We start from the raw sequence: 27,442 nt of genomic DNA on the forward strand, positions 1-27,442 counted from the left end.
TGACAGAGAGCGGAAAGCTGTGCAAGGTAGGGGGCTCTCCATAGAAAACCTCTGCCCACAACCTTTGTTACATTGACATTTTCCTTAATAATTACTACTAGATGGTACTAGATTTCCATCCTTAAAGCCTGTAGTCAAGACTGGGACAAGGAGTAGGACTAGGGTGCAATTGTCACCCCGCCTAGGTGGCGCTGTGACATGATGTGGGCACTATTATGGGGGCCACATTTAGGATTATTTGACTTGGTCTACCATAGTCAAATGTTCTCAAACAAAGTTGTAGTTGTATGAAGCTTTGTTACTTTGTAAATGTCAAACTTTGCTTGCATATGTTCTGTCTAATGAACGGTCCCTCGCGCTGCCTTGTGGTCCTGTTCACACCAAACTATTAATAACCATAATCATCTATTGCCTCATAGCATACAGCACTGGCCCCAAGTGATAAAGACAGATCTTTCCTGCTCAAATTAGCAGAAGAATGTTTCTCTAGTTACGAAGGGAATGAAGTAGATACCAGGTCCAGCGCATCCCAAGCCAGTGCACTTCACTGCTTCCTTTCTTGGGTCGAATTAAAAATCTAATTTCCGTACATCGAGAAGTCGCTCATCGGGCAAATTCATTAGAAACCAGGCATGTTTATGGTCTGTGAGGGAGCCTGAATCCAGAGAAAACTATGGGAGAATATGGGAACGCCGTGAAGTTTTTATATTGTTCAGGTTCTGCACCAGGAGAAGGAAGTCACACGTTACATAACCAGACTTTTTTTTTTTATTTTTATTTTTTTCAATTTGGTTTTGAGTGAATTGCATTGGACCTCTATAGGCAGACTAAATGACACTTCAATGTCAGTGAATAAACATTGGGTTTATTTTCAGTTGTCAGGAAAGGTTTTGCTACTTCTGTCTGATTGGATCTGCTTACGGTTTTGATAAAAAATACAATGATGTGACAAGGTTTGTGTGAATGTGTCTTAAAGGATGAATGTAGTATGCAAAAAAACTTTCTGAACGTCTTCCCATAATCAATATTTATTATCTATCCACAGGGTAGCTGATAAATATCTGATCAGTGGGGGTGCGACCGTTAGGACTCCCACCGATCATGAGAACGGTCTGACCAGGCCCTTCCTGAGAGCCCCATATGAATGGAGTGGTGCTGCGCACACTGGGCCACCGCTTCATTCATTTCTACGGGGCTGTCGTGCGATATCTTTGGCAGCACCATAGAAGTTAAATGAACGGTGGCGGAGCATGCACAGTACCGCTCCATTTATTTGGGGCTCTCAGGAACGGCAAGTTAAGGCTGTGATCGGTGGGAGTCCCAGCAGTCGGACATTTACCAATCCGATATTTTTTACTCCTCTTGTGGATAGGTGATAGATATTATGGAAAAGCCCCTTAAGGCTGTGTTCATATCAGCGTTGTCTTTCCGTTGAGGGGTTCCTTCGGAGCTTTCCGTCGGGGAACCCCTTAACGGCAAGGCAAACGGAAATCTTTGCTTCCGTTTGTATCACCATTGAGATCAATGGTGATGGAATCTTTGCTTATGGTTTGTTTGTCACCGTTATGAAAGGTTTTGACGGAATCAATAGCGCAGTCGAGGGAACCCCTTAACGGAAAGGCCATGCTGATGTGAACAGGCCCTTAAAATATTTTTGTGATTATGTATACATTTATATATTTTCCAAAAGGGTGTGATCTTCTTAGTAGAGGAAGTCGTGGTGAAACAAATGCTTGAGATAGAGATAAGATGTGTAAGACATGAAGGAATTTAGTAGCAGACACATTTGTAGATGAGGGTTGAGCAGAGGGCATGAAGCAGTTCTAGAACGTGGATGTTGGGGCAGCTCTAGTGGTATTGGTAGTATAATATAGTAGGTCAATACGACATAGTGTCTGAAGAGGTTTTTAATCAGAGACTTCCAGAGTAAGTTTATTTTGGTAATTAGAGCAGAGCTAGAAAGATAGGAAAAACTATTTTTCATATTTTCTTGCAGATCTGGTTAACCTCTTAACACCATGTTGTTGCCCCTGCTGCCTCTGCTCTTCCTCTATACTTATGCTTTAAACTTGGAGACCCAGAATCCCAAAACCTTCTCTGGAACCAAAGGCAGCTACTTTGGATTTTCCTTCGACGTCTATGAGCCTGGAGATAATGGGTAGGTAATCTGGAGCGACAAATGTCTTCTGTGGTGGAAATCAACAGGTGCTTTGATGTTGTAGCCCCATGATGTACCTTTTCCAATGTTCCCTGTTTTTGGATTATCTTTTGTAAAATAATCTTAAAGGGGTTGTCCGGTTTTAGCAAATTTTAATGTTATTTTTTGTATAATGAAAAGTTGACAAAATATGAAAATTTTTATATAAAATGTCTGTATTAAGTGCTCACGGTTCTTAAGATCTCTGCTGTTGGTTTTTAGTATAAACATTCATTGTTTACTTCCAGTAGATACAAATCTGTCCGTGGTCATGTGATGAAGACACATTATTCTAAATTGTAATTAAAGGGATATGCTTGTTTAAAGCAAATCTTCATTATTTAAAAATTGCTAAAACAAAAATGACCATGGACAGAATTTTCTCTACTGGAAGTAAACAATGAAGGTTCCTACTGAATAACAACAAGCCGAAATCTTTAACCCCTTCCCCCTGCTTGCATTCTGGGCCCTAATGACCGAGCAATTTTTTTTTTAGTTTTTCCATCGTCACATTCGAAGAGCTATAACTTTTTCCATTTTCACGTGGACATGGCTGTATGAGGACTTTTTTTTTGCGGGATGAGTTGGATGGCACCGTTTTGGGATATGTAGAATTTTTTTAACAACTTTTTGGGGGGATATAAAAAAAACAAGCAATTTAGCCATTGTGCATTTTACATTTACGCCGATTACCCTGCGGCGTAAATAACATGCTACCTTTATTCTATGGGTCGGTACGATTACGGCGATACCAAATATGCATAGTTTTTTTTTATGTTTCACTACTTTTGCAGAATAAAAACACTTTTGAACTAAAATTATTTTTTTGCATCGCCGCTTTCCAAGAGCCATAATTTTTTTGTCTGTCGCCATATGAGGACTTGTTTTTTGCTGGATGTCATTGCTACCATTTTGGGGTACATGGGACTTATTGATTAACCTTTTATTATCATTATTTTGGGGGGAAATGGGAAAAAATTAGCAATTTTGGCGGGTTTTTTTGCGGTTTTTTTCCGGGCTTCACCTTGCGGTTTAATATGATCACTCTTTTTTTGGGTCATTACAATTGCGGGGATACCATATATGTGTAGTTTTTATTTTATTATGACACTTTTACTAAATAAAACCATTTTTTATGGCAAAAAATATATATATTTTTTAATGTGTACCTTATTCATTTTTATTTCACATTAATTATTTTTTCAGTCTCATTAGGAGACTTCACTCTGCGATCTTTAGATCGCAGATATAATGCTTTGGTATGCTTTGTATACCAGAGCATTATTGCCTTTCAGTAAAGAACGGACACGCATCTATTAGGACACCGATGGGGGACAGAGGGAGATCACTCCCTCTGTAAACAACTCAAATGCAGTGGTCGCTAATGACCGCGGCATTTGAAGGGTTAAATGGCCGCACTTGAAGTAAACTTCGAAAGCTACCGTTGGAGCTGGAGCCCGGCTGTCATCAGACAGCCGAGCCCCGGCTCCAGCCTGCACGGGAGACCTGTGCAGGACGTTGATTGGACCACCGTGACAAGGCGGCAGCCTAGAATAAAGCCCATTAATGACCGCTGTGAAAAGGCGTATCGGTGGTCTTTGAGGGGTTAAAACCGTGAGGACTACAGAAAGTATATTAGAAAATTGTGTAACTTTCTCATTACAAATTTTTTTTAGAAAAAGTTATAAAAGTTTCCAATATACTGTCTTTATCAATTCCTCATACATCTCTGCTTGCTGTCATTAAGGAACCTTTGTTTACTCTTCGTTGAAAAAAATTCTGTCCTGGTCACGTGATGGACACACATATGCTCGTCTCATTACAGCTCTGGTAACTGTACTGTAACAAACTGTGCAGCTGTGTGTCCATCACATGACCAGGACAGATTTTATTCAACTAAAAGTAAACTATGAAGGTTCCTATTGAATAACTGCAAGCAGAGATTTTGAAAACTAAGAAATTTCTTACAGAAAGTATTTTGGAAAAATGTGAAAAACATCCCCCACCCCCCCTGAACCGGTAATCCTTTTTAAATGAATAGCTGTCATAATTTGTAATGTGAAAGGCTGGGGTCTGCCTGTAGCTGTTCTATCATTTGAAATTTTTGCCGAATTGGTGCCAGATTGTCAAATATTATGGATTATTGGACAGTCCTAGAAAAGTAAATCAATCTTAACTCTAATAGTAGATAATCATTAGGATAAAAAACTTTTAAAGTTAAATTTTAACACTCCATAAACTACTAGTACTTAGGTTTTTAAGGAATTCCTTATTCGTGCCCCTGCTCGCCTTTCGATTCAGTTTTTGTAAACTCCTCATTATAATGCATCTTTTTATAGTAAACCAGTGGCAGAATATCAAACATTCTGGATGATTAGATGTCACATTATTGGATGTCACTGTATTTTACTAATGCTCAAAAGTTCATAATTACTAAAAATAAAATGTCTATTAAACAGATATAGAAGTTTGTGCCTCAGAATTCAAGATCACTAGCAAAGTAATTTTACCGCTAGCTACACTCTCGTTCCTCATGCAGAGATATAATCACTACTGTCTCTTTTTTTGGTTTTCCCCCCTCAGGTTGAGCATTGTTGTAGGTGCTCCAAGATCTAACACATCTCAGCCCGGTGTCACTAGCGGTGGAGCGGTCTTCCTATGTCCATGGCAGTCTGGCAGCAATGATTGCTCCATCATTCCATTTGACCAAACAGGTACAGTAATACCATGGAGGTGGTAAAATATAATCTGCCCAATGTGGAAGACCATGATGAAGTAGGTGAGAGGTCTGTCTTGGTGGAATTATTGCCAACCTCCCCTTTGCCACATCAGTATAACAGCAGTGCCATTAGTGACATGATGTGATAGTTTGGTGGCACTAGTACATATTTTGCAGCCAGACCCATCAGCTTCATGTTGTTTCTCTGGTTTACTTTCTATTCAGACACAATATGAATATAATATACTGTGTTTTGATAGCTAGGTGCCATGTGCAAATATCTCACCTTGTGAAAGGAGCAAACGAGCGTCTATCCACGAGCTGTCTCGTTGATGGGCGTTTTTGTTTTTTTTTACGGCCCATATTGGTTGATGTAAAAGGACCCTTAGTCATCTGCCTGAAGCTGACCATATAAAATCTGTTTTATGTCTAGCTGGACGTGAGATTTGTTGGCCGATCATGCAATTTCAATGAGATCCATCAACAATCTCTTGGCTATTGGGACAGCTCGCATTCCATCCTGACCATTCCCATTGTTTTCTACTGAGATAAGCTACGCCCGGTGTTGTCTGGTAGCTACTGATCTCCCACCTACTGGACAACCATTTCATGGCCGTGGTCAGTTTAAGGCATACGACAGAGCCACGTGCAGGAGGATCCACGGCGGCACGCAGTCCCTACGGCTCTGCAATGCTTTTAGGCGAGAATAATTCATGGGTGCCCTATTACTGCCCCCTAAAACTTGGGGGTTGTACGGAGCAGTGATAACGCTATGTTCATGAAGTCTGTCCGCTATCCTTATAATTTTATTTCTGTTTCCTGAACTCCCAGCTCACATTACTGTCTATTCCATAGGTGACATATATGACACTACGAATCAGGTAGTACAGGTTTTTAAGTCTGACCAGTGGCTCGGAGCAACAGTAAGAACCTGGAAGACCAACATTGTGGTATGAGTGCATATTATATACTATATACTAGCTAGGTTCTAGACTTGCTTTCAGTTAAAAGTTATGCTCATCTTATTTATACGTCGGATAAACTGGAGATGCTGAATGCCTGATGCTGGATTGATGTCCCAAAAAAGCTTAGGCTATGTTCACATCTGCGTCGACTACGCTATTGATTCTGTCAAAACGTCGGAACCCTTGCACAACGGAGACGAATGGAAACCATGGGCACCGGATCCGTCACCATTGAAATCAATGTTGTTGGAAACGGAACGGAGTCCTGACGCAGATGTGAACGAAGCCTTATATGCGTGCTACATGGCATTATTAGCATTGCGGAATTAACTACATAGGAAAACTAGGCAGCACTCTTGTCACCATTAAAATATATTATAATATGTATGTACTTTTTTTTTTAGTGCGGTTACTTGGACTATATCAGGCAACCATCTTTCTTAAGAAATGTAATAGAAAAAGATTTGGAGTAATAGGACATAACTATTAGAGGCACATTCGAATATATGGGGTTGTTTACCGCAAGAAACATGGGTAAAAAAAAAAACGTGGAATTGGACATCCTGGAAATTCCATTAGAAAAAAGGGACTTCTTCTTTTCCAGTCTCCACTCTTGTCCTTAGGCTGTGTTAAGTACTGCAGTCCATTCCTATTCAAGTAGACCCATTTTTCTAATCCTAAACAACTCCTTTAAAGAGGTTCTGTCACCAGATTATAAGTGACCGGTCTCCTACATAATCTGATCGGCGCTGTAATGTAGATAAAAGCAGTGGTTTTTATTTTGAAAAACAATCATTTTTGAGCAATTTTAGATTTATGCTAATGAGTTTCTTAATAGAAAACTGGGCGTGTTTTTACTTTTTACCAACTGGGTGTTGTACAGAGGAGTGTATGAGGCTGACCAATCAGTGACCAATCGGCGTCATACACTTCTTTGGAACAATGAGACGTGTATGACACTGGGCACTGATTGGTCAGTCATACACTCCTCTCCACAACGCCCAGTTGGTAAAAAAGTAAAACACGCCCAGTTGTCAATTAATAAACGAATTAGCATAAATTTAATATTGCTCATAACTTTCTCAAAAATGAACGTTTTTGAAAATAAAAAACACTTCTCTACATTACAGCACCGATCAGATTATGTAGGAGATGGGGCACTTATATGGTGACAGAGACACTCTAAATGGGGTTTCGCCACCATTAACAATGATGGCATCTATGCATGTAAATCCAGTCTGTGTGTGATGGGTTAAATGTGTGTATGGCTTGTTTCTCAAGATATTCATTTTCTGCTTGCAGGCTTGCGCTCCTTTGCAGCATTTTACTTTCCAGATTGCTACAGATAGATTTAATCAATCTGGGAAAACTCCCACTGGGGCCTGTTACTTGACTACAGATTTGAAGAACAGCTATGAATTTGCTCCATGTCGAGTGCGCAGCGTAGAGCATACCTACGCTCTAACCAAGTATGGTACGACTACTATGTACAAGAAAATTCTGCCTATCACGTGTTTTAGCAGCAGCTTGTCCTTGTGGCAGTTTTAGCAAAGTATTGTAACTCAAATTAAAGGTTAAATCTAAAATATATAAATGAGTAACTTTGCAAATACTTTGCTTTTATTGTTTTTGTGCGGAGTTACTTCTAGAGCTTCTCTGCATTTATATAGAGCTGCTTTGAATATTCTGCTCGTTGCCCATAGAAACAGACAGCGGTTTGTCTCCACTCTGTTGTCAGATGTGTAACTTGTAGCTGGCATCTGAACTCCCATAATACACTGCACTAAATACAATTCTGTATTTAAAAGAAAACGTCACGAAGCTCAAGATCAAAGTTTTTCCAAATTATAGAGGATATTTTTCATAGACCAATAACTTGGGTGGCACTGCCTTTTATTAGAATAGAGTACAATATATAATTCTACAAATACATTGTACATTTATAGCTTTAATTCTTTGTCGCAATAATCAGGTGCCTTTACATGCTATAACTGGCTATTCTGACCAATAGATATTCCTATCTAACAAGTTTGACACCATCTGCAGATGGTTAGCGAGAACTGCATAACAAAAATTATATACTGTATAATAAGAAAACGTGCACTAATATATACCTTGTCCTGTCATTACACAGGGAATGACAAACGTGACTGTGAGCTTGGATTTAGCGCAGAAATAAACAAGGTGAGTTATCGTGCATAACCTGGGACTACATTAAATCAAGCTGCTTGGTGTGTGTGTGTATATATATATGTGTGTGTGTGTATGTATGTATGTGTGTGTGTATATATATATATATATATATATATTTATGTATATATACATACACACACACCAAGCAGCTTGATTTCATGTTACAAAGTACGAAATTGTTACAATCGTAGACCAGGTCCATTTTGTATCGCCGAGGCCGATTTGTAATAATACGTAATTTAAAGTCACGCACATGGACCCACACACATTTAGGATTTTACCCGTGCAGTACATTCTGGGTAATGCTAACACCGGCGGTAGCCGATAATGAAGACGAAAACTTTAAAGTTAAATATCTCTGAGAAAACAATCCCATCTCGAAATCGATTGCGGCATTGTTTTCGTATTGAAAAGTTCTTTCAAATGAGCTCCCACTCAACCCCCCCCCCTGTGCCGTTTAATAATTTGCTAAACCCGCCCACCCCACCGCCCCCAGGGAGTTGGGAGTGTTTTTTTTGGCGTTAACTGGTAGATTTTATGACCCCATTAAATCCCACCAATTTTAACCCTCTACCTCGAGCCGTTCAAAAGTTATGAGGGTGTTCCGGAACTTTTGGTGGTATATACAGCAGACAAAAAATGGCGACCGCACACTGCCACACCTAAACCTAACCTAAAACCACTAAATATAAATAAATATGCATGTATATATGTATGTATCTAATATTAATGTGTTTCTATTATTCAGTTTCCCCATTACACTGTGTTATACCTAATGCAAGGTTTGTGACGGGGATTATCTGTCTGTCCATGACATTGGGATCCTCTGGCCAGGGATTCGGTCTCTGGTGTTCTATGAGTCCCCGTGTCATGCTCCTCATTCTCAGGCTCCGCACTAGGCATAATACAGTGCATCAGTTTTGCCTGTAGTGCTCATTCTCCATACTGTCTTGATTTCCACATTTTTTTTCCAGTGCACTTGAGACTACAGTGAAATCTCTTTGAGACGACCACCCAAAATGGTCTTCTAGAGGGGCAGACGTCTCAAGGAAGAGGACCAATATGCAATAGGTTTTAAGGGATTTGTAAATCCGCCACAGAAAAATCTGGTCCAGATGGGAGGTCTTTTGGAGAGGTTTCACTAAATAAATAAAAAAGTACTCCTGAATGCTCTTTTGACCATTTGTGATCTGTCAAGGGACACAGCAGCAAGTGTGCATTTTCTCTACAGTTCTCATTGACCACAATGGGCTGACGTAGAAGCTGGTTAGGACCACATTAGTAGTTGACTTATTTTTGTAGTAAATCGTTATGACATATTCACCATAAGGATCCTGGTTTCTCTTCTGCAGGACGGGACACTGTTGGCAGGAGCACCAGCTGGCTACTATTTTGATGGTAAGTTGATTTTATTTGCCTCCTAATTTCTGTTTTCTCAATAAAAAAAAACAACTTTAGGCCCCATTCACATCACGTATAGGCCTTCCGTCAGAGGTAAATGTTGGGAATACCCCCAATGTTTTACCTTCGACTAAAGACCTAAACATTCCCCACTGTATGGCATACAGTGGGATAGGTCGCCCAGGCACCGACACTGTGAAAAAACCTGAACTCATTGTCCATATACGGGCAGTGACATCAGGAGCTTCCCCAGGGCCGGAGTAGGGACTAGCACTCTTACCAGGGACTCCGGTGCTGTGGAAGCTCCTAATGTTACTCTCCGTATCTGAACAGTGACATCAGGAGTTTCCTATCACTGGAGTTCCCGAGCAGAGTTTCAGCTAGCATTCTGTTCGGGGACTCCAGCACTGCTCCTGACGTATGGACAGTGATATCGCTAGCTCCCTGAGGTATATTTTTAACGTATACCTGCGATTGATGCCATACAGTGGCTCCTATGTTAAAAAATGTATACCTGTGTAGTATACATTTATTTTATTTTTTTGTGGGATCCCTCAGGATGGAATAGTCTAGTCTTTTATGCTATGCCATCATTTAAAAAAAAGGTTTACCAGCCCAACAAAGGCCAAGATATAGGGATACTGGAGCCCTATGAACACGTTTATCGTGTATTTCCAGAGCTTTCTCGACATACACGATAAACGTAGGGCAATAACATGATATGAATGGGGACCTCTATAGAAGATTGCCGTGTAAATTTTATAGGCACATTCCACTAATGGAACTAAGGAATTAGTGGGTCCGACTTCCAGCTAGTACGAAGTATAGCGTTGCAAGTAAAGTGCCATGCATACTTTGTCTCATATAGACACTGCTCGTTTTTTTTCTGGTCATATGGACAGCCATTAACTATAATGGGTCCTGGAAAATGTGGAGCCAATAGGAGAAGTAACTCGGTGGTTTCCTAGCGAATCTATGACTTAAGTGGCTGACATAAAGATAATTTATCACCTATCTGCAGGATAGGTGATAATTACCTAATCGGTGGGAGTCTAACTGGGGCTACCTCTGGCAGCCCTATAGAAAGTGAATAAAGCAGTGGCCAAGCAATACCAATCAATTCACCTGGAGCACACCAGGAACCCCTGTTTTCTGGATCGATGGGCTCCCAGAGGTTAGACCCCCACCGATCAGACATTTATCACCTACCCTGTGGATAAGTGATCTTTATGAGAAAACGCCTTTAAGCTAGGTTTACACGGGCAGATATTTGCCCTTAACAAACGCCAATAATTACAGGTCTATCGGCGTTCGTTTCAAGGCCTTTTACATGGGCCAATGTAAACTATTGAGACAAACGATTGTTGGGCCCCATACAGTTTACATAATATCGGCAGCACATTCCCTATTAACACTGAGAGCTTTGCTACTGACAACAATGATTTTCAGGGCAGCATAATAGTTTAAATCAGCAGACAAAAACTTTGTCCCCATGCCCAGTGTCATAGTTTGGGTCTGTCTATGAGCAGCTCCCATTCCGGTGGCCTCGAGCCATCCATGTATTATAATGAACTGCCATCTAATTGAATGGCCTCCATGTAATACTACCTCTCCCCTGCAGTGGCTGCAGTTTACCCTGGCAAAAATTAAACCTTTACGTGGGACTGCTGAGCCCAACGGTGATCATCTGATTGCCACGGCATCTCCGTTCTGAAAGGAGAGGTCTCTAATGGGACAACCTCTTTAAGAACTGCCAATTTCTTTTTAAAACGTTTTTAGTTTTGTATTAGTAACTCCTTTTCTGTTGTTTGATTTTCTAGGACTATACATGACTGTGCCCCTATCCTTTATTCAGACTGCTCCCAAAGGCACTCTCCGAAAATTTCCTGGTCTGTACACATCACCTGAGTTTGCGGTTTCAGTTGACGCATATCAAGGTACATAGCCTTCTCTACAATCTTTGTTTCCAGGATCCCCCCAAAAAAGTACAGTAAATTATACCAGGCTGTATTATCCTGAAATGAATTTATTAACCTACTGGAAAAACCTAAAAGAAAATGGCAGCCTAGTTGTTTGAGCTTTTCAGGGGCAATCACTGGAAGATTTTCCAAAATTCTTGAATCTGTGCCTACATGGGCCAGGAAGAGGCTTCTCAAAGAAACACTGTCAAAACATGGAGCGGTGTATGACCCAGGGATTCATAGACGACTAAAAAGAGAATCCCTGTGTCATGCTCCGCCCCCTCAGGCGCAGCGCGCTGTATAAGTATTCACCTGGGGTGTTCCTTTTAAACGTTGAAGATCCCTCTTCAAAGGACTTAGGTTTTTCAATCAGTCAGTATGCTTTACATATATTGCTCTGCACACTGTATTGAGTATTGCACAAAAATCACCAATAAATGTGAAGCCCCTTTCCCATTACATTCAGACGATTCACTCTCCTATACACCTTTATTTACCAATAGGAAGATCGAATCTCGACACGAGGAAATATTAGGGATTTTTTTCCCCCTCTCCTATTTACATCCAATTTTTCACTTTATAAAAAAAGATGCACGCAAGTGGGGGTCTTCTGAACATGATGAGCAAGAGGCCTTAGGCTACACGATGAGTTTGGCGGCAGCCAAAGCTCGCTGTGTGCCCCTGTGTGTATCGCACTTAATAAAAGTCAATGTGGCCGTGTTGAAACTTGTGGGTTGCCGCGACACAACAATGGCAAGAAAAACCAAATCTGCTGGATGTCCGGCAACACGACCCCATTGGCTTTCATTACGTGGGATGTATGCACGGGCACACAGCGATCTTTGGCCGCGACACCAGTGTCGCGGTCAAAGTCGCCGTGTCGCCCTAGCCTTATTCCTTGATTTAATATTGGTTTCTGAGGAAGCTAGTAGACATCCAATATAGCGGCTATACAGCTCTCATGCATTCTCACCAAGCTTTTCCAGACCCCTGGCAAGTTATGCAGTGGTATATACCAAACTCTCTTAGTGCTACTTAACTAGAGGCTTGCCATTTAGGAATCCTGCAAACCTGGATGACCACCCTTGTGGGTGCCATAATGGTTTCCATGTTGTTTTTGTCCCCAACTGCGGAAACTCATGTGCAGCCATGTTATATAACATACATGGACTGTAACGAAATCTGCAGTAATTCGGGTGGTAGGATTTCCTTCATTGTATTGGTGTAACTGGTGGTCAAACTGGATATTTACCCTGATGGTCAACTATTGGATTAAGCAGGATTTTGGTGTGTAGATCTAAAGCTTGGCCTTAAAAGTTTGATTTTTTGTTGGAAAATGCCACTAATTTTGAATTGGAAGCTTCCTTAATAGTATAAGGGCACAACCCTGCAACGAACTATTGACACGCTTCGTAAGTCTGTGTAATGGATTAATGGTTGTTCACAAACCTTGAATTCCTGCTGCTGATGGGTGGCTGAACTCGGGGTTTTGCTATTGTGCCCAAATCTTGCAGTTTGTGGGTCAACATATCCAGTCAGTTATGTGATATTTTTTTTCTTTTTTACTATCCTCCTCTAATTTTAGGTTTTTCAGTGACTTACGGTGAATTTTCATATGACGACAAACCAGGTACTGTAGTAAAGCCCCATCAATGGACTGAACTACAAATGGAGACCGCTGTTTAATATCCTGAATTACTGTGTTCCAATTAGCTGAAAACCTGTAGCCTCAATAATAAAAAGACTGCCTGTCTTTATATTCATGAGGTACTAAGTATGGCTCGTCCTTCATAATGAATCCCTCCAATCCGTTCTGAAATTTAACTGAGGCAGCCTGGAAGCCATTGGTATAATGATCCGGTATACAGGGATATGCCACATATTATAACACATACATATTGTGTGGACCTGCTTGTTTCTGAGACGTCATAACCGGTCATTTGATGATATTGTGGCGGTCCAGGCGCCCAGACCTCACCCATCACTGGATAGAAAGGACTGCACCGGTCTAAAGATGCGATCCATAGACGTGACTTGCCTACTCTGATACACTGGTTGGAGCAGTCTGATAGCAGAGCAGGGAATTTATCGTATCACTCAGTCTTGTGATGGGAGTAATTTGTATTAAAGAGATAATAAAACTGCTACTCACTTCCTAACATACACCGGTCAGCCATAACATTAAAACCACCTGCCTAATATTATGTAGGCCCTCCTCGTGCCAACATAACCGCTCTGACCCGCTGAGGCATGGACTCCACAAGATCTCTGAATCTCTGGCACCAAGACGTTAGCAGCAGATCCTGTAAGTTTTGACGTGCGGCCTCCATTGATCTGACTTTTTTTCCAGCACATCTCACAGATGTTTGATCGGATTCAGATCTGGGCAATTTGGAGGCCAAGTCAACACCCTAAACTCTTTGTCATGTTCCTCAAAACAGTCCCGAACAATGTTTGCAGTGTGGTAGGGTAATTATCCTGCTGGAACAGGGCACTGCCGTTAGTGAATACCGCTGCTTTGAAGCGGTGTGCCATGTCTACAGCAATGTTTAGGTAGGTGGTACACGTCAAAGTAACATCCGCACAAGCTCGCGTGCCCATTGTAGGCGCTCGTGGCAGAGGAGGGGGGGGGGGTCAGCATGGGCGTTTTGACCTGTTTGCGGCCGTGCAGCAAGTTGCAATGTACTGTGTTTTCTGACAGCATGAACTTTTTCATCAATTTGGTCTAAAGTAGCTTCACTGTGGGATCGGACCAGATGGGTTAACCTTCGCTCCCAACACACACACATTAATGAGCCTCGGGTACGTGACCGGTTGTCCTTCCTTGGACCACTTTTGGTAGGTACTAACCCCACAGGACCTGCCATTTTAGAGATGCTTTGTCATTTAGCCATCACAATTTGGTCCTTGCCAGTCTCTCAGATCCTTACACTTGCCCATTTTTGCTGCCTCCAACACATCAACTTCAAGAACTGAAGCCTAATATATTCACCCCTTATCAGGCGCCATTGTCACAAGATAATCAATGTTATTCACTTCATTTGTCAGTGGTTTTAATGTAATGGCTGATCGGTGTATAAGTGAAGGTGAACCTAGACTTGGGAGAGCGCAGAAGGTCAGAATATAGATAGAGAATGTGTGACGTAAGGTCCTATTACACGGGCCAATAAACTGGCAAACGCCTGTGTAATCAGGACAACGATCAGCCGATGAATGAGCGAACGCTCCATCTGGTGCTCGGCAGTAAAAATCATCGTTGTCGGCAGCACATCTCCCTGTGTAAACATGATGAAAATGTATTGGGACGAACGATCGGAGTAACGACCGCTCGTCCCCATACATAACCAAATGTTGCTGGTGTGAAAGGAGAAAACAAGCGCCGATCAACGATCTCGTTGATCGGCACTCGTTTGCACGGTCCACGTCGGGCTGTGTAATAGGACCCTTAGGCAGAAATTGTCAGTCTATGAGTATCTTCAATTCTAAAGGTAATTTTCACATGGGAAACGGCAAGTGTTTATGACAGGACTAAGTATGAAGGTTTAGGACCATTCATATCAAGTACAGCCTCTGGACAAGAGGGGCGCTGTTTCTGAAAATAATAGCTGGCTTATATTTTCTTATTCCTTGAAAACCCTATGAAGTCTGGATACAGTCCCATATGGTTTCTGGAAGTAATCGTAGTTCCTAGTGAGCAAACCTCCTGTCAATTCTTAGAAGTCCTATCTGTCTGCCTCGTATTCATCCATCTTGACAATTTGTTTGGTATTTTCTAGACCTGGTCATTGGCGTCCCAAACTATATGGAAGTTGGAGCTGTAAGTATGGCTTTATTAGTAAAATTAATGCAACATTGGCTTTAAAGCATTATAGTTTCAGCTAATCAAGATTATTCTTTGTATAATGAAAGTTATGCACATTTTCAATATGCTCTGTATTCTTCACCCTGTTCAAGATCTCTGCTTGCAGGTACCTTTTGTTTGCTTCCAGTGGGTAAAAATCTGTCCATGGTCATGTGATAGACGCAGAGGTGCTGGATCGTTTTACGACACCGCTCTGATACACGTCCTGTAACTGTCTTCAGCCATATACCCCGTGTGTCCATCACAAGACCTGAATAGGTTTTCTTCTTCTCTAAGCAAATAATGAAGGTTCCTATTAATTGACCGAAAGCTGAAATCTTATGAACCATGAGGAATCGATAAAGTATATTCGAAAACACTATGGAAGGGATTTATCAACCTTTCTACGCCCGTTTTCTACTGTAGAAAAGTCGCAAAAGACCCCATAAGCACTATGCCTTGCCCCCCCTCCCCCCCCCCCCGATCAGTCCGCCCTCCCCCCCCCCCCCCTCAAGAGCTCCCGCCCCGGGCGGCATCAGGACCTTGTAAGATGAGTTGGGGGGGTGGTGTACTTCTTTGGAATGGAGGGAATGGATGGCGCAAAGCCGAAAGATGCGAAAAATGTGTTAAGATTTAAGCTGCTTAACAAATTGTTTATTAAGACTGGTGTGTGAAACGCCAGTCTTGATAATAAACCCCCTGTAACTTTTAATGACGCAAATACTGACCTTTATATACTGAAACCGGAATGCTGCACACCTTTTGTAACTAAACTTTTGAAAAACTTTTGACACGTCAAGTTTTGATCGCTGGGTGTCCGAGCACAGAGACCCCCACTGATCACTAAATCAAAGCCACAGAAGCGCTCGAGTGAGCGCTGTGCCGCTTTGTTTCTGATCGGCTTTCCTCAAAGCGGTGTACGTTAATTACACTTTAATATTATAGCAGGAGACAGAGTGCCAATGCCCCTAGAAATTTGCTGATATTTTCTATTGATGATTATGAAAATTCTCACTGGGCCAAGTTACACTATTCTGCCCGTCCTTGAGATAGACTGTCATTCAGCTCTCAGTCACTGATCTCCTGGCGGCAGAGGCTGCTGTGTAGGTTTCCGTGGTCGAGGAATGTCTATATAGGGATCTCTGTATGCATTCCTAGTCCATAGATGCATGTCAGCAAATTCTGGGACCCCCTGGAGCCAGAGACCAGTGCTAACAGACACACGAACCATGATCATGATATACGCTCTACCAAAAACAAACAAAAAATACTTTATTTAATATTCCCGGAGGACTACATAAAGGGGACCGGACATCAGCACAGACCCCTGTAAATGATGTGCCTACATGGTCCTGTTCAGTCAAACAACCCAGCATGACCCTTCATTACACAGCGGGTTCCGGGCCACTTGTGGCTTCAGATAGATGGCTGACGGCGCATGAAAAATTGCTAGTGGGATATTATGGACATGCGTATTATTTATCTGGATCATCAGGGGAATTCTACATAATAATCACTGTAGTTATAACTAGAGCTAGCGCTATATACATGCCACTCATTTCTAGCTTTCATCCATATGGAAATGGTCTACTTATTATAATGCGCACTGTCCGGTATCTACTGATTTTCACATAGATTCTCGTGAACTAATCTCAAACGTCCCTTTTTTTTTACATTTTCATTTTTGTCATCCTAGAGAAATTAAACCATTCTGAGCTCCGTATGTTTACCCACCAGCTATACTTCCCGAGGGGACTCGTCCTCATAATGTTTTGTTTGTATTATAGGTTCAGATCTTTAGTCATTCTCGTCTTCTTCGCACCATCAAAGGGAATCAGGTGTGTGTCTGGTTTCATAACCTCTATATCCAGTCCAGCGATTATCCTGAATGTGCGGGGCACAGACTTTATTCTTATTTTGGGGTGTAGTTGTGGCTAGGACACAATGTTTATTCTAAGACAGCCGGTCTACTATGCAAAATGACATTACTGGAGCAGATGGTTTATGGTGCAATATTACGGTCTGATTTAGTAGAACTATTGATCTCCACGACTGGCTCAGTAAGGCACAAGGGGGTTTGGGCAAAATTTGCCCAAAAATTTGTGTTAAATTATAGAACCCTTCTATTTTATGATGGAATAATAAGAATCGCACGCTCACTAGCCAGCAGGCTGGGAGAAGTCTCACTGGTCAAAAATGGCAGTCTATGGCCTAGATATCACTGTGCCATACAATCCCCAAACCCTATTCTGGGCACATTATTTTGGAGTTACCTACATAGAAAATAGCCATACACAGTACAGCGCTCATAGCCACCAGCCTCCTAATTGTGGAATGTCCAATCAAAGTTCAGTGCGGAAATGTGCAGCCCACGTCATGCCAGGGGGCAACTTTGCGTGCACATGAATGGTGGCGGGAAACATACGACCACATGCATGAAATCTTGTATAAAATAGACTAGGTGTGCGCTGCTCTGCTTCCTCTGTGTGTATGTACAATGAATGCACGTGTTATATTCTTTACAGGTTGCTGCACATTTTGGTTATGCAGTAGCGGTCACTGATATTGACAATGATGGGTGAGTAAATATCCACAGTTTGTTCAAAAAGCATCTGGAGCCCTCTAGTGTTTGATCTTAAGTAGTGCAACATTTGTACAGAAAGCATCTGGAGCCCTCTAGTGTTTGATCTTAAGTAGTGCAACATTTGTACAGAAAGCATCTGGAGCCCTCTAGTGTTTGACATGAGTTAATGCAACAAGTTATGAACTAGGTGGCTTTAAAGAGCTTTTTCCCTAAAATATTCACCAGGTCCTTGTTGGTTGTGTTTTGTTTTTTTTGTTAGCTGTAAAAAATATTCTTAGGAAGTAGCTGCAATAAATATATGTTTGCAGGAGATTTAGGTCATTACCAGTATGGCCACCTTCACAGTTCCCACATGGACAGGCCTAAAGAACTGATTTTGGCACTGATGAAAGGATATATTATTGTGTAACTAGGCAGAGTTACCATTTAGGGGATTGGTAAAGCTGGGTAATAACTAATTATAATTAACCTGACAAAGGAGAATAACTTAAAGGTTATGTCCACCTTTACAATCATAATTTTGCCAGTGTTCATTACATCTGAAATGAGTCTGTATAAAAGAAGAAGTCTCCTGAATACATCTCCTATGCAGTCCTATGTGTCTCCATGGTTACAGACTACATAAAACCTTGCGTAGTTGAATCCTGCACTCATACTCCCTTCTATCCGTACTTTCCATCTTGGTAACAGACCTTCTGTTGGTTAGCAAGATCTAGGAAACGGATGGAATAGAATGACTGTGGGGTCAGACTACACTTGTTTGTTTGTAGCATGTTACCATGGAGATACATAGGTCTGACTAGGGGCTGTAGACACAATAATTGTCATATATTAACGTTTTTTACCACATGCCTACAGATATGATGATCTCCTGGTTGGAGCACCTGTGTTCTTAGAGCGCCGCATTGGTGGAAAGCTACAAGAGGTTGGGCAAGTTTACGTGTATATGCAGAAGGTGACAAGGTTTTTGGGCACAGATTATCAGATCCTTAGTGGGAACTATGTTTATGGCCATTTTGGTGCATCAATTGCTCCATTGGGAGACCTGGATCTGGATGGATACAATGGTAAGAACAGTGAACCTTGTTGTGGACCCTGAGTTGTTGTCCCTTCCATCCTGGCAGTGAGTGACATTTGCAAACTGGAAATAAAAAAATAAAAACGGTTTGGACAATGCCACCATATTGTTTTTGTCTCATGCTAGATGTGGCTGTTGGATCTCCATTTGGAGGAAAATCTGGAGGAGGCTGTGTCTATATTTATAAAGGAGAAAGGTCTGGGCTGTCAACACAACCATCCCAGATCCTAGAGAACCCCCTACCAACACCTTCTAAGTTTGGGTTTACACTCCGAGGAGGGAAAGATATTGATGGTAACGGGTATCCAGGTAATAACCAAATCTAAAGTGTCATGGACGCCATTGTCTTTCGTCTGTATTCTTATGTATTTGGTTTGTGCCTCTTGTAGATCTGGTTGTTGGTGCATTTGGTGCGGACACGGTGTATGTATACAGGTGAGAAGATTTACACATAACTTGTTCTACACCGGTTACTTGCTGGATGTGGCTTTATTCCAAACTGGAAGCAAATAGCTTGGGTCATGGGAATTGGGATTGTGGCTGATTTAACAGTAAGAAATGTCAAAGTTGAGAAGTGCTGGTCCACATTTGATAAACATGGCTTCCGAAAAGAGATTGTCACACAGCCTTCAAAAACTCCTACATAACAGACCTGTCTAGCTTCACCAGCCATAACACTGCTAGGTATATACAGACAGATTTGCCAATCAGGAGTTTGGGAAAGCTTGGTGACAACCAATGTGGGAGCTGTCATTTCTGCCATATTGGTTGTCGCCCAGCTTTACAAGAAACAGACAGAACTAAGAAATTACTTAGAGAACCTTTCCCCTGCCCATACATGTGCAGCAAGAATTGGGGAGGGCTGTACAAACCCTGGGGCACTTTTCCTAACTTTCTATTTGGTGCCCGATATTTAAAGAACCCCCTGAACTGTCAATGGGGCGTGTAATTGGCAAGGGGCGTGTTACTATGGCTGTGACACTGTCCAATCAGCTACAGTCAGTGTCGCAGCAGGAGCTGGAAAGAGGAGATCGTGTGTGTGTGTGTGTGTGTGTGTGTGTGCGCGCACACAGCTTGTGGCTGCGCGAGCACGCTCTCACTCTTCAGCTCTCGGCAGACAAAGACTACAAGACTGTGATCTCTCGCGAGAGATCACAAGGTCTTGTCTGCTGAGAGCTGAAGAGTGAGAGCGTGCGCACGCAGACGCTCTCCGCTCTCCTCTCTCCAGCTCTTGCTGTGACACTGTCCGTAGCTGATTGGACAGTGTCACAGCGATGTTACACGCTCCATTGGCAGTTCATGGGGTTATTTAAATATCGGGCACCAAATATAACGGCACCGATGTCTAAATAACGGAGAAAGATAGGAAAAAAATGTAAAGTCCCCCAGGGTTGGTACAGCCCTCCCCATTACATGCTGCACACGTATGGGCAGGGGAAAGGTTCTCTAGCAGCTAAAAGGGGTTTTCTGTGACTAGAACATTGACGGCCATCAATATGTCATCTGTGGGGTTCTGACTCTTGCGGATCAGTAAAACGTAGAGCCCGGCTCTGTGGCTGCTATACTAATTATTTATAATTTTCCTTTCTTTCAATTTATTTCAGTCTCATTATCTATACCCTCTTTTACAGAGCCCAGCCTGTTGTTGCTCTACATGCCTCCATCAACTTTTCACCAGATACCTTGAACCCATCAGTGAAGCCTTGTATACTTGGTTCCAGTAATGTCACCTGGTAAGGGAACAGACACCATTGCACATTGTAAGGTTGACTTTTGTGAGATCGGGGAGATTTGTATGACTATTCGCACTGTCCTAAATAGGATATTGGTAGATGATCACAGATGAGAATAATGCAGAACATGTATGCAATGAAAGGAAGATGAAGAGTGGATCAAACCCTCCAAGTGCACCGATTCGTTTGGTAAATTACAAATTCTTGTCTTTGCCACTAGAATCTCTGGCTGGGTTGAAAAATTTAAAAAACCTTCCGGTGGCAAACCACATCAATCAAATATCTTGGCGCATGTTTCACAAGACGTCCTTCTAAAATCTATCGGGTTAATCTGGAACCCTATTTGCGTTCCCTCAAATCCACATTATCCACCTGGAAACATTTTACTCTTATCAGATTTGGGGAGAGTAAACGGTTAAAAATGACAGAAATCCCACAGTTCCTCTGCTTGTTTCATACCAAATTACGAAAAATATACCATTCTAAAGAATTTAACATATTTAGGATATTTTGCGGATGCCAAATTCAAGAATAACATTAGTGTTAGAGAATTGGCTCTAGTTTTTGAGATACTGGATACCCCTCTTATAATAATCTCACCCCAATGCTACCTGTAGCTGCTGACATATGCAGCAAGGTCTAGTCTAAAAACCGATGCTATATTGGAAATCCTCACCACAAAGTTACCCTAAAAACGCTATAATAGAAGGGGCAATGAAAGCGTCGACCAGTGTAATCTGGCGTCACCATACAGAATAAGACATAACCAGCTTCACAAAACCTCGCACTACGCAGAGACACCCATGAAGAAAACGTACCCCCCTCCTGCGAGCTGCCTGTCCTTCTCCACCCCCGACTTCAAAGTACCGGAGGAGACCAAATCTAACCCACTGTTTCTCTACACACGGAAAACATGCAATAAATTATACCAACATTTTCAGGTTTCCTATTTCTTTGCTTCGAAATCCAAATTGACATGATGGCCGCTCCTAAATAATCTTTCATTATTGGCATCGCTCCGGTATAACTATTATTGACAAGTTACTAAATAACAGGAATGCAACATGAACCTGTTTCCAGAAATCATGGCTAAAATACCTTGACTCACCCATACCCTTTTTTTCCTATTTTCAAGCCCAGAGCCATGGATCACATCTACTCCCCAGACTTACGGACAAGGGATGAGACCCTGCACTATGTGGTTGGCTGGACCTCCGCTGGTTGTCCAATTTCACATCTCCTGCTCAGACAAACTGTCATGAGGACGGGATGTAAATCATTTGACATATTTCCTGGATAGTATAACTCAGTCCATTGTTTTATTTTCTGCCCTCCCCTATTCTCCATGCCCCCTCCATTTCTTGGGGGAGGGGGGACTTCTCTCCTTTTGATCTCTATTTGGGCTCCATGAAACATACTCGCTTTTGTGTTACAGTGTACTATTTGGAAATGTATATTCTGCACCTACATCTATTGTTTTCCCTATTATCGATAACATTTCTAATAAAGACATGTTGGAAAAAAAACAAAAGCTCTCTGGGTTCGGGAGGTCGCGTACCCAAAATTTCCTAAGCTTTCTCAGCCAGCATGAGGATGTCAGGGCGACCCCACACTACCTGGGGCAGAGACTCTTAAGGGGGCATCGTTGGCTGACATGCAGTATTTTGGGGCTGATTTAAAAAAGTAAAAAAAAAAAAAGCAGTATTGAAAACTCTTCAATGAACTTGCGTCACCAAGAAACTACGTTTTATCGTTTTAAATAGTCAGTAACTTTTCAACAAACTTTGCATAAATCAGTAAAACTGCTAAAAAATGAAGGATACAAGTCCTATAATGTAGTGAATGTGTTATTCCTCATGTACACACACATGGCCGCTTATTCTAAAGTCACCCGTAAAGGTAGAGGACGCTTTAAGGTTTTCGTAAAACAGAATGTACAACTTAAGGAATGGAGTTAGAATGAAAGATCCTTACGATAGAACGAGTGAACTTCCTATCACTGTTCATCTACTCTCTGCAGTGTGTTTATGATCTCCAATAGGGAAATACGTATATATGTTATCCCGTTCTTAACTCTGATGTCACAGGATTATATTCCGGTCTGTACACGGTCGACAATGTGTGAAAGCTGTTACCATTCTCTTGGCCGATACCAAAACCAATACATGTGAATGTGTTTTTTTTTTGTTTTTTTTTAGCTTCGATATAATCATCTGCATCCAAACCTCAGGAAAAAGCCTGCCCAAGACTTTAAGTAAGAGTAAATCTTTTTTTATCTATCATTTGTCAAATAATGCATTATGTTGGACTGACTATTCAATTGCCATGTCACTGTGGATCAGCTTTGCCTGGGCTGTTTGTTTAGAAATCAGGGGCGTGCATAGACTGGAAGGAGATCCATAGCAACAATTAAAATGCCCCTTACCCTCCAGATCACACTGTCAAGCCCCAATATGAAGAGACATTGCTTATTCCTCACTTTCAGGAGAAAAGAGCCGCATGACCACTAGATCATCCTCCATGGACCCCACGATATTGGCATGTCCACACTTCTCATGGGATGAGTAGGACAAAGATGGCTGCAGCTGGGCTCCCCTTTCTCCCGGGCCCCTTAGCTAGGATTCTATAAATGGGGTTCTGTAAACCAATCCCTTTAGCTTTTTTTATCTGTCCATCAAATCCTTTCTTGTGTTCTCTCACCAGATCTCTTAGCGGACATTCAACTTGACAGTCAAAAGAACAGATTTCTACGTAGAACCCTCTTCCTTGATTCTCCAACATCTAGCAAATCAATGTCTATTATAGTGGAGGATAATAGGGCACCTGCCTGCAGTAATGTCACAGCGTACTTGCGGGTATGTATCGGGCACCTGTTAATATATATTTCTCGTCAATATCATTGGGGGACACCGTACCATGGGTATACGTCTTTGCCACTAGGAGGCTGACACTAGGTAGGAAACAGAATTGACTCTTCCCAGAGACACTGGCTTACAGGGGTTGGCCACTTTCTAATGAAACTTCTAAAATGCCCTAAATTGCTGTATTCTGACACAGGCAACTGTAAACACCCTCATCACTTACCCCTGCTCTTCATTTGAGGTCCCCCTGCTTCCCCAGGAGTGCTTTAGTAAACTGTGGATGGCCTGATTATCCCATTCATAACTTTCAAGATGGCGGCAGTCTGGCGATCTGGCTATGTGACTGGCTCCCTGGCTGCCTGCTCTTCTTCCAGACCATTCAGGAGCACTTTGTTGTCCTCCACAGTTTTTGACCTTGCACCTTGAGGTCTGGTAGGCTAGCCCTGTGGACTAATTTTTTCCCTGTTTTTTTTTTTTTTTTTTTTGTGCCAGGTGGGGCACTACCAGCGGTCACTTTTTGTTTAGGGGCTAATTGTCTGTGCCTCTCTTTTGTAACATGTCATCTAGGGAGGACCCCAGCAGGCAGCTAGCTCAGGAGTGCCAGATTATGTACTATGCTTATGGAAACTGTAAAAAGAATTTCACCAGCCTAATCCCTTTTTGCCAACCTGATCCTTTTTGCCCACAGTGCCTGCAATCCATAACCTAACAAGATGCTCTCCTCCCCCATGATGTGGCACTCACTGACCGGGGAAGGTGGTTTTTCCCCAGGCCCTAGTGTACACACTATGGTTGAGTCTTTGAAAGCGCTTGCTGTCCATCATAGCAGCCCAGATTAATGCCCCTCCAGCCTCTTCCGTAGATACCATGAATCCCTAGATACTACGGAGATACTGCTTCCCGTGGTAGGTTGCTTGAAAAAATCAGAAGCGAAAATGGACTAGACAGACTCTTCATCGGGTTCTACTTAAGGATCCCTGCTCAGGACCAGTACTGGAGACCTGCTTCCTGACCGGATCAGTCCTTTTCCTCTGGAGAATCCTTTTCCTGAATCAGAACAAGACTCGGTTAACATTTCCCATGAATCCATTTATATGAGCGGACAGGAACACCTTACGCATTAAGGGTATGTGCACACACACTAATTACGTCCGTAATTGACGGACGTATTTCGGCCGCAAGTCCCGGACCGAACACAGTGCAGGGAGCCGGGCTCCTAGCATCATAGTTATGTACGATGCTAGGAGTCCCTGCCTCTCCGTGGAACTACTGTCCCGTACTGAAAACGTGATTACAGTACGGGACAGTTGTCCTGCAGCGAGGCAGGGACTCCTAGCATCGTATAGAACTATGATGCTAGGAGCCCGGCTCCCTGCACTGTGTTCGGTCCGGGACTTGCAGTCGAAATACGTCCGTCAATTACGGACGTAATTAGTGTGTGTGCACATACCCTAAGGATGACTCCTCTACCCCCTCTCTGTAAGACGTGCCCCTTTGCCATCAAAAGCACTAGAGGCTATTTTTCCCAAACCATAAGGAGTTTGCGGTATTCCCAAGGAATGGAAATGCCCCGACATTCAATTTGCCGTTTCAAAATGTATGGATGCACAATTTCCTTTGTGGATCTGCCTATTTCAAGGTTGTCTAAAAGCACCACCATTCCACTGTGAGATGCTGCATCACTTAGTAATTCTCTTGACAAAAAGGCCACGGCTGATTTTGTGGCAGCAGGTTCTGCCCTGCGATCCAGTATTTTCTGCTGTCCGAGTGGGTGGACAATTTCTTTCAGGAGATTCTGGTTTGCTTATGTGGACGATGCCTGGCTTTGAGAGGTGGTGTCGACAGGATACGAAATAAAGGTGGTGTCGAGCACTAAATTAGGCTTCTGCTTTTTTCATTCTATTTGTTCTCTTCTTAAGTGATCATCCCAGTTCCTCAGTTGGAATGGTTTCAAGGATTCTTCTCAAATCCATTGAGTCCACAAAAGGATTTTTCAGTCAGACCCATCCTGGATCTAAAGAAACAACTGCGGTCAGTGTGTGTACCTCTACATTCCTATCGCAACGGCTGACCGGTGTTTACTCAGTTTCGCAGATGGTTCTTGGCATTACCAGATTGTCACCTATCCCTTTAGTTTTGCCACGGCTCCAGACCTTCACCAAGGTCCCGATGACTCTCATGGAGCTCCTCCGCTCCAGCAGAGTTGCGGTCTCCCCTTACCTCGACGACCTATTGGTGAAGGCCCCCTCCTGAGAGGACAACCTTTCCAGCCTCAACATCACACTAGACACATTGAAGAGATTTGGGTCGATCATCAACAGAGCAAAGTCCTTTTTAGTTCCAGCACAGTGCTTGGAGTTTCTGGGAATGGTTTTAAACAGGACAGCCATGGTTCATCTCCTGGCGGACAAGGTCAAGGCTATCTGAGTCAGGGTGGCACGCCTTCACCAGGATGCGCCCATCCACTTCCGGTCTAAGGGTAAAGCTCCTTTCTTTTGGGTCACTGCTCAATTCCCAAGGGTTGTTGGTCTCTCCTGGGTCGGTAAGGCACCAAACTTCAGCGACTTCGGTTTGCAAGGCTGCTACCTGGACTTCGGTGCACACCTTCACAAAGTAGATCCACTCTTTGGCCTCACCTGATGCCAGTCTGGGTCGTAGGGTGCTGCAGGCAGCTGTGCGTTAGGTGGGTTGCTTGGCTGTTTTTCTTTTCCCACTCTCTGGGACTACTTTAGGACTTTCCTTGTTACGGTCACCCAATGATATTAACAACAAAATTGGATGTTTAAAATTCCTTTCTCGCTGAATTCATTGGGGCACACCGGTCCTGCCCTCTTGTTTTCTAGGCCCGGGACCTTTGTTCTGGTGGTTGGCTAGTTTTTCTTATGGGATCGTGGACATGTTATTTCTTTTGTGCTCTCCTAGAGCCAAGACACTTTTCAGCCTAGTGTCAGCCTCCTAGTGGTAAGGGTATATGTGCATGGTGCTGTTTCCCCTCAATGAACTCCACGAGAAAGAGAGGTTTTATGGTGAATATGCAAAAATCCAATTCTACAGTATATTAGTGGCTGCTGTAACATCTTTCTTTGTTTCATACAGGAGGAATCGGCGTTTAAGGATAAACTTAGTCCTATCGTTGTCAGTGTCAACTTCAGTTTGGCCGTCCAGTCTTCTAGTATCTTACCTCCAATAATACATGGAAACACCTTTCTTCAAGAGCAGGTAAGAATTGGACATGAAATGGATATTTAACATTACATAACAAGAGCGCACAGAAAAATGCTTTAGTGATTGTCTAACCAAAGGCCTCGTTCACACTTGGTGAGGCGGAGAGACATATCACTACTGCACCTACAAGAGGCAAACACAAGTAGATGCACATGCTTCCCTACTGTTATTGGTTTTAGGCTTGTTGGGCAACTTCGCCGTTGCCTCCTAAATTGTCCTCTTGCCCTTGCTGAAACATGATACTTTAATTTTATAATATTACAGTTCTTACAACTATAACTCTTAACTTTTGTAATCTAGATTCATATCCTCTTGGACTGCGGTGGAGACAATATCTGCATACCGGACCTTCATCTGAGTGCAAACTGGTCAGTTCTACTAATAATGCCAAATTCTATTTATTTACTGGTTCTGAGGAGCTAATTTTGTTTTATTGAAGACCTATGTGATTGTACCATAACTCCCCATCCTACATGTAAGGCTACGTTCACATCTGCGTGGGGGCTCCGTTCATGGGTTCCATTGTAGGCCTTTCCGTCCGGGGGAACCCATGAACGGAAACCAAACAGAAACCATAGCTTTCCATTTGCATTATCATTGATTTTCAATGGTACTGCTTCCGTTGCAAATAGTTTCTGTTTGTCTCTGTTCCGTAAGGTTTACGTTTTTTTTGGGCAGAATCTA

At 42.5% G+C, this 27,442-nt stretch overlaps 1 protein-coding gene across 1 annotated transcript in view; it reads left to right on the plus strand.

Moving 5' to 3' along the window:
* Positions 1-1,836: 1,836 nt before the first annotated feature.
* The window catches only part of ITGA2B (integrin subunit alpha 2b), a 34,240-nt gene continuing 8,634 nt past the window's right edge, over positions 1,837-27,442 (plus strand). The window contains exons 1-20 of the mRNA XM_075845332.1: positions 1,837-1,926; positions 1,997-2,158; positions 4,781-4,911; positions 5,772-5,866; positions 7,184-7,355; positions 8,016-8,065; positions 9,427-9,472; positions 11,296-11,412; positions 13,022-13,066; positions 15,213-15,253; positions 17,065-17,115; positions 17,803-17,855; positions 18,720-18,928; positions 19,066-19,248; positions 19,329-19,374; positions 20,571-20,672; positions 22,871-22,926; positions 23,376-23,527; positions 26,630-26,752; positions 27,059-27,126. Coding sequence (XP_075701447.1) covers positions 2,019-2,158; positions 4,781-4,911; positions 5,772-5,866; positions 7,184-7,355; positions 8,016-8,065; positions 9,427-9,472; positions 11,296-11,412; positions 13,022-13,066; positions 15,213-15,253; positions 17,065-17,115; positions 17,803-17,855; positions 18,720-18,928; positions 19,066-19,248; positions 19,329-19,374; positions 20,571-20,672; positions 22,871-22,926; positions 23,376-23,527; positions 26,630-26,752; positions 27,059-27,126 — 1,880 coding nt within the window. The 5' untranslated portion in view covers positions 1,837-1,926; positions 1,997-2,018. The remainder of the gene's footprint in view (positions 1,927-1,996; positions 2,159-4,780; positions 4,912-5,771; positions 5,867-7,183; positions 7,356-8,015; positions 8,066-9,426; positions 9,473-11,295; positions 11,413-13,021; positions 13,067-15,212; positions 15,254-17,064; positions 17,116-17,802; positions 17,856-18,719; positions 18,929-19,065; positions 19,249-19,328; positions 19,375-20,570; positions 20,673-22,870; positions 22,927-23,375; positions 23,528-26,629; positions 26,753-27,058; positions 27,127-27,442) is intronic.

This window comes from Rhinoderma darwinii, chromosome 13 (assembly GCF_050947455.1).
Source record: "Rhinoderma darwinii isolate aRhiDar2 chromosome 13, aRhiDar2.hap1, whole genome shotgun sequence".
NCBI lineage: Eukaryota > Metazoa > Chordata > Amphibia > Anura > Rhinodermatidae > Rhinoderma > Rhinoderma darwinii.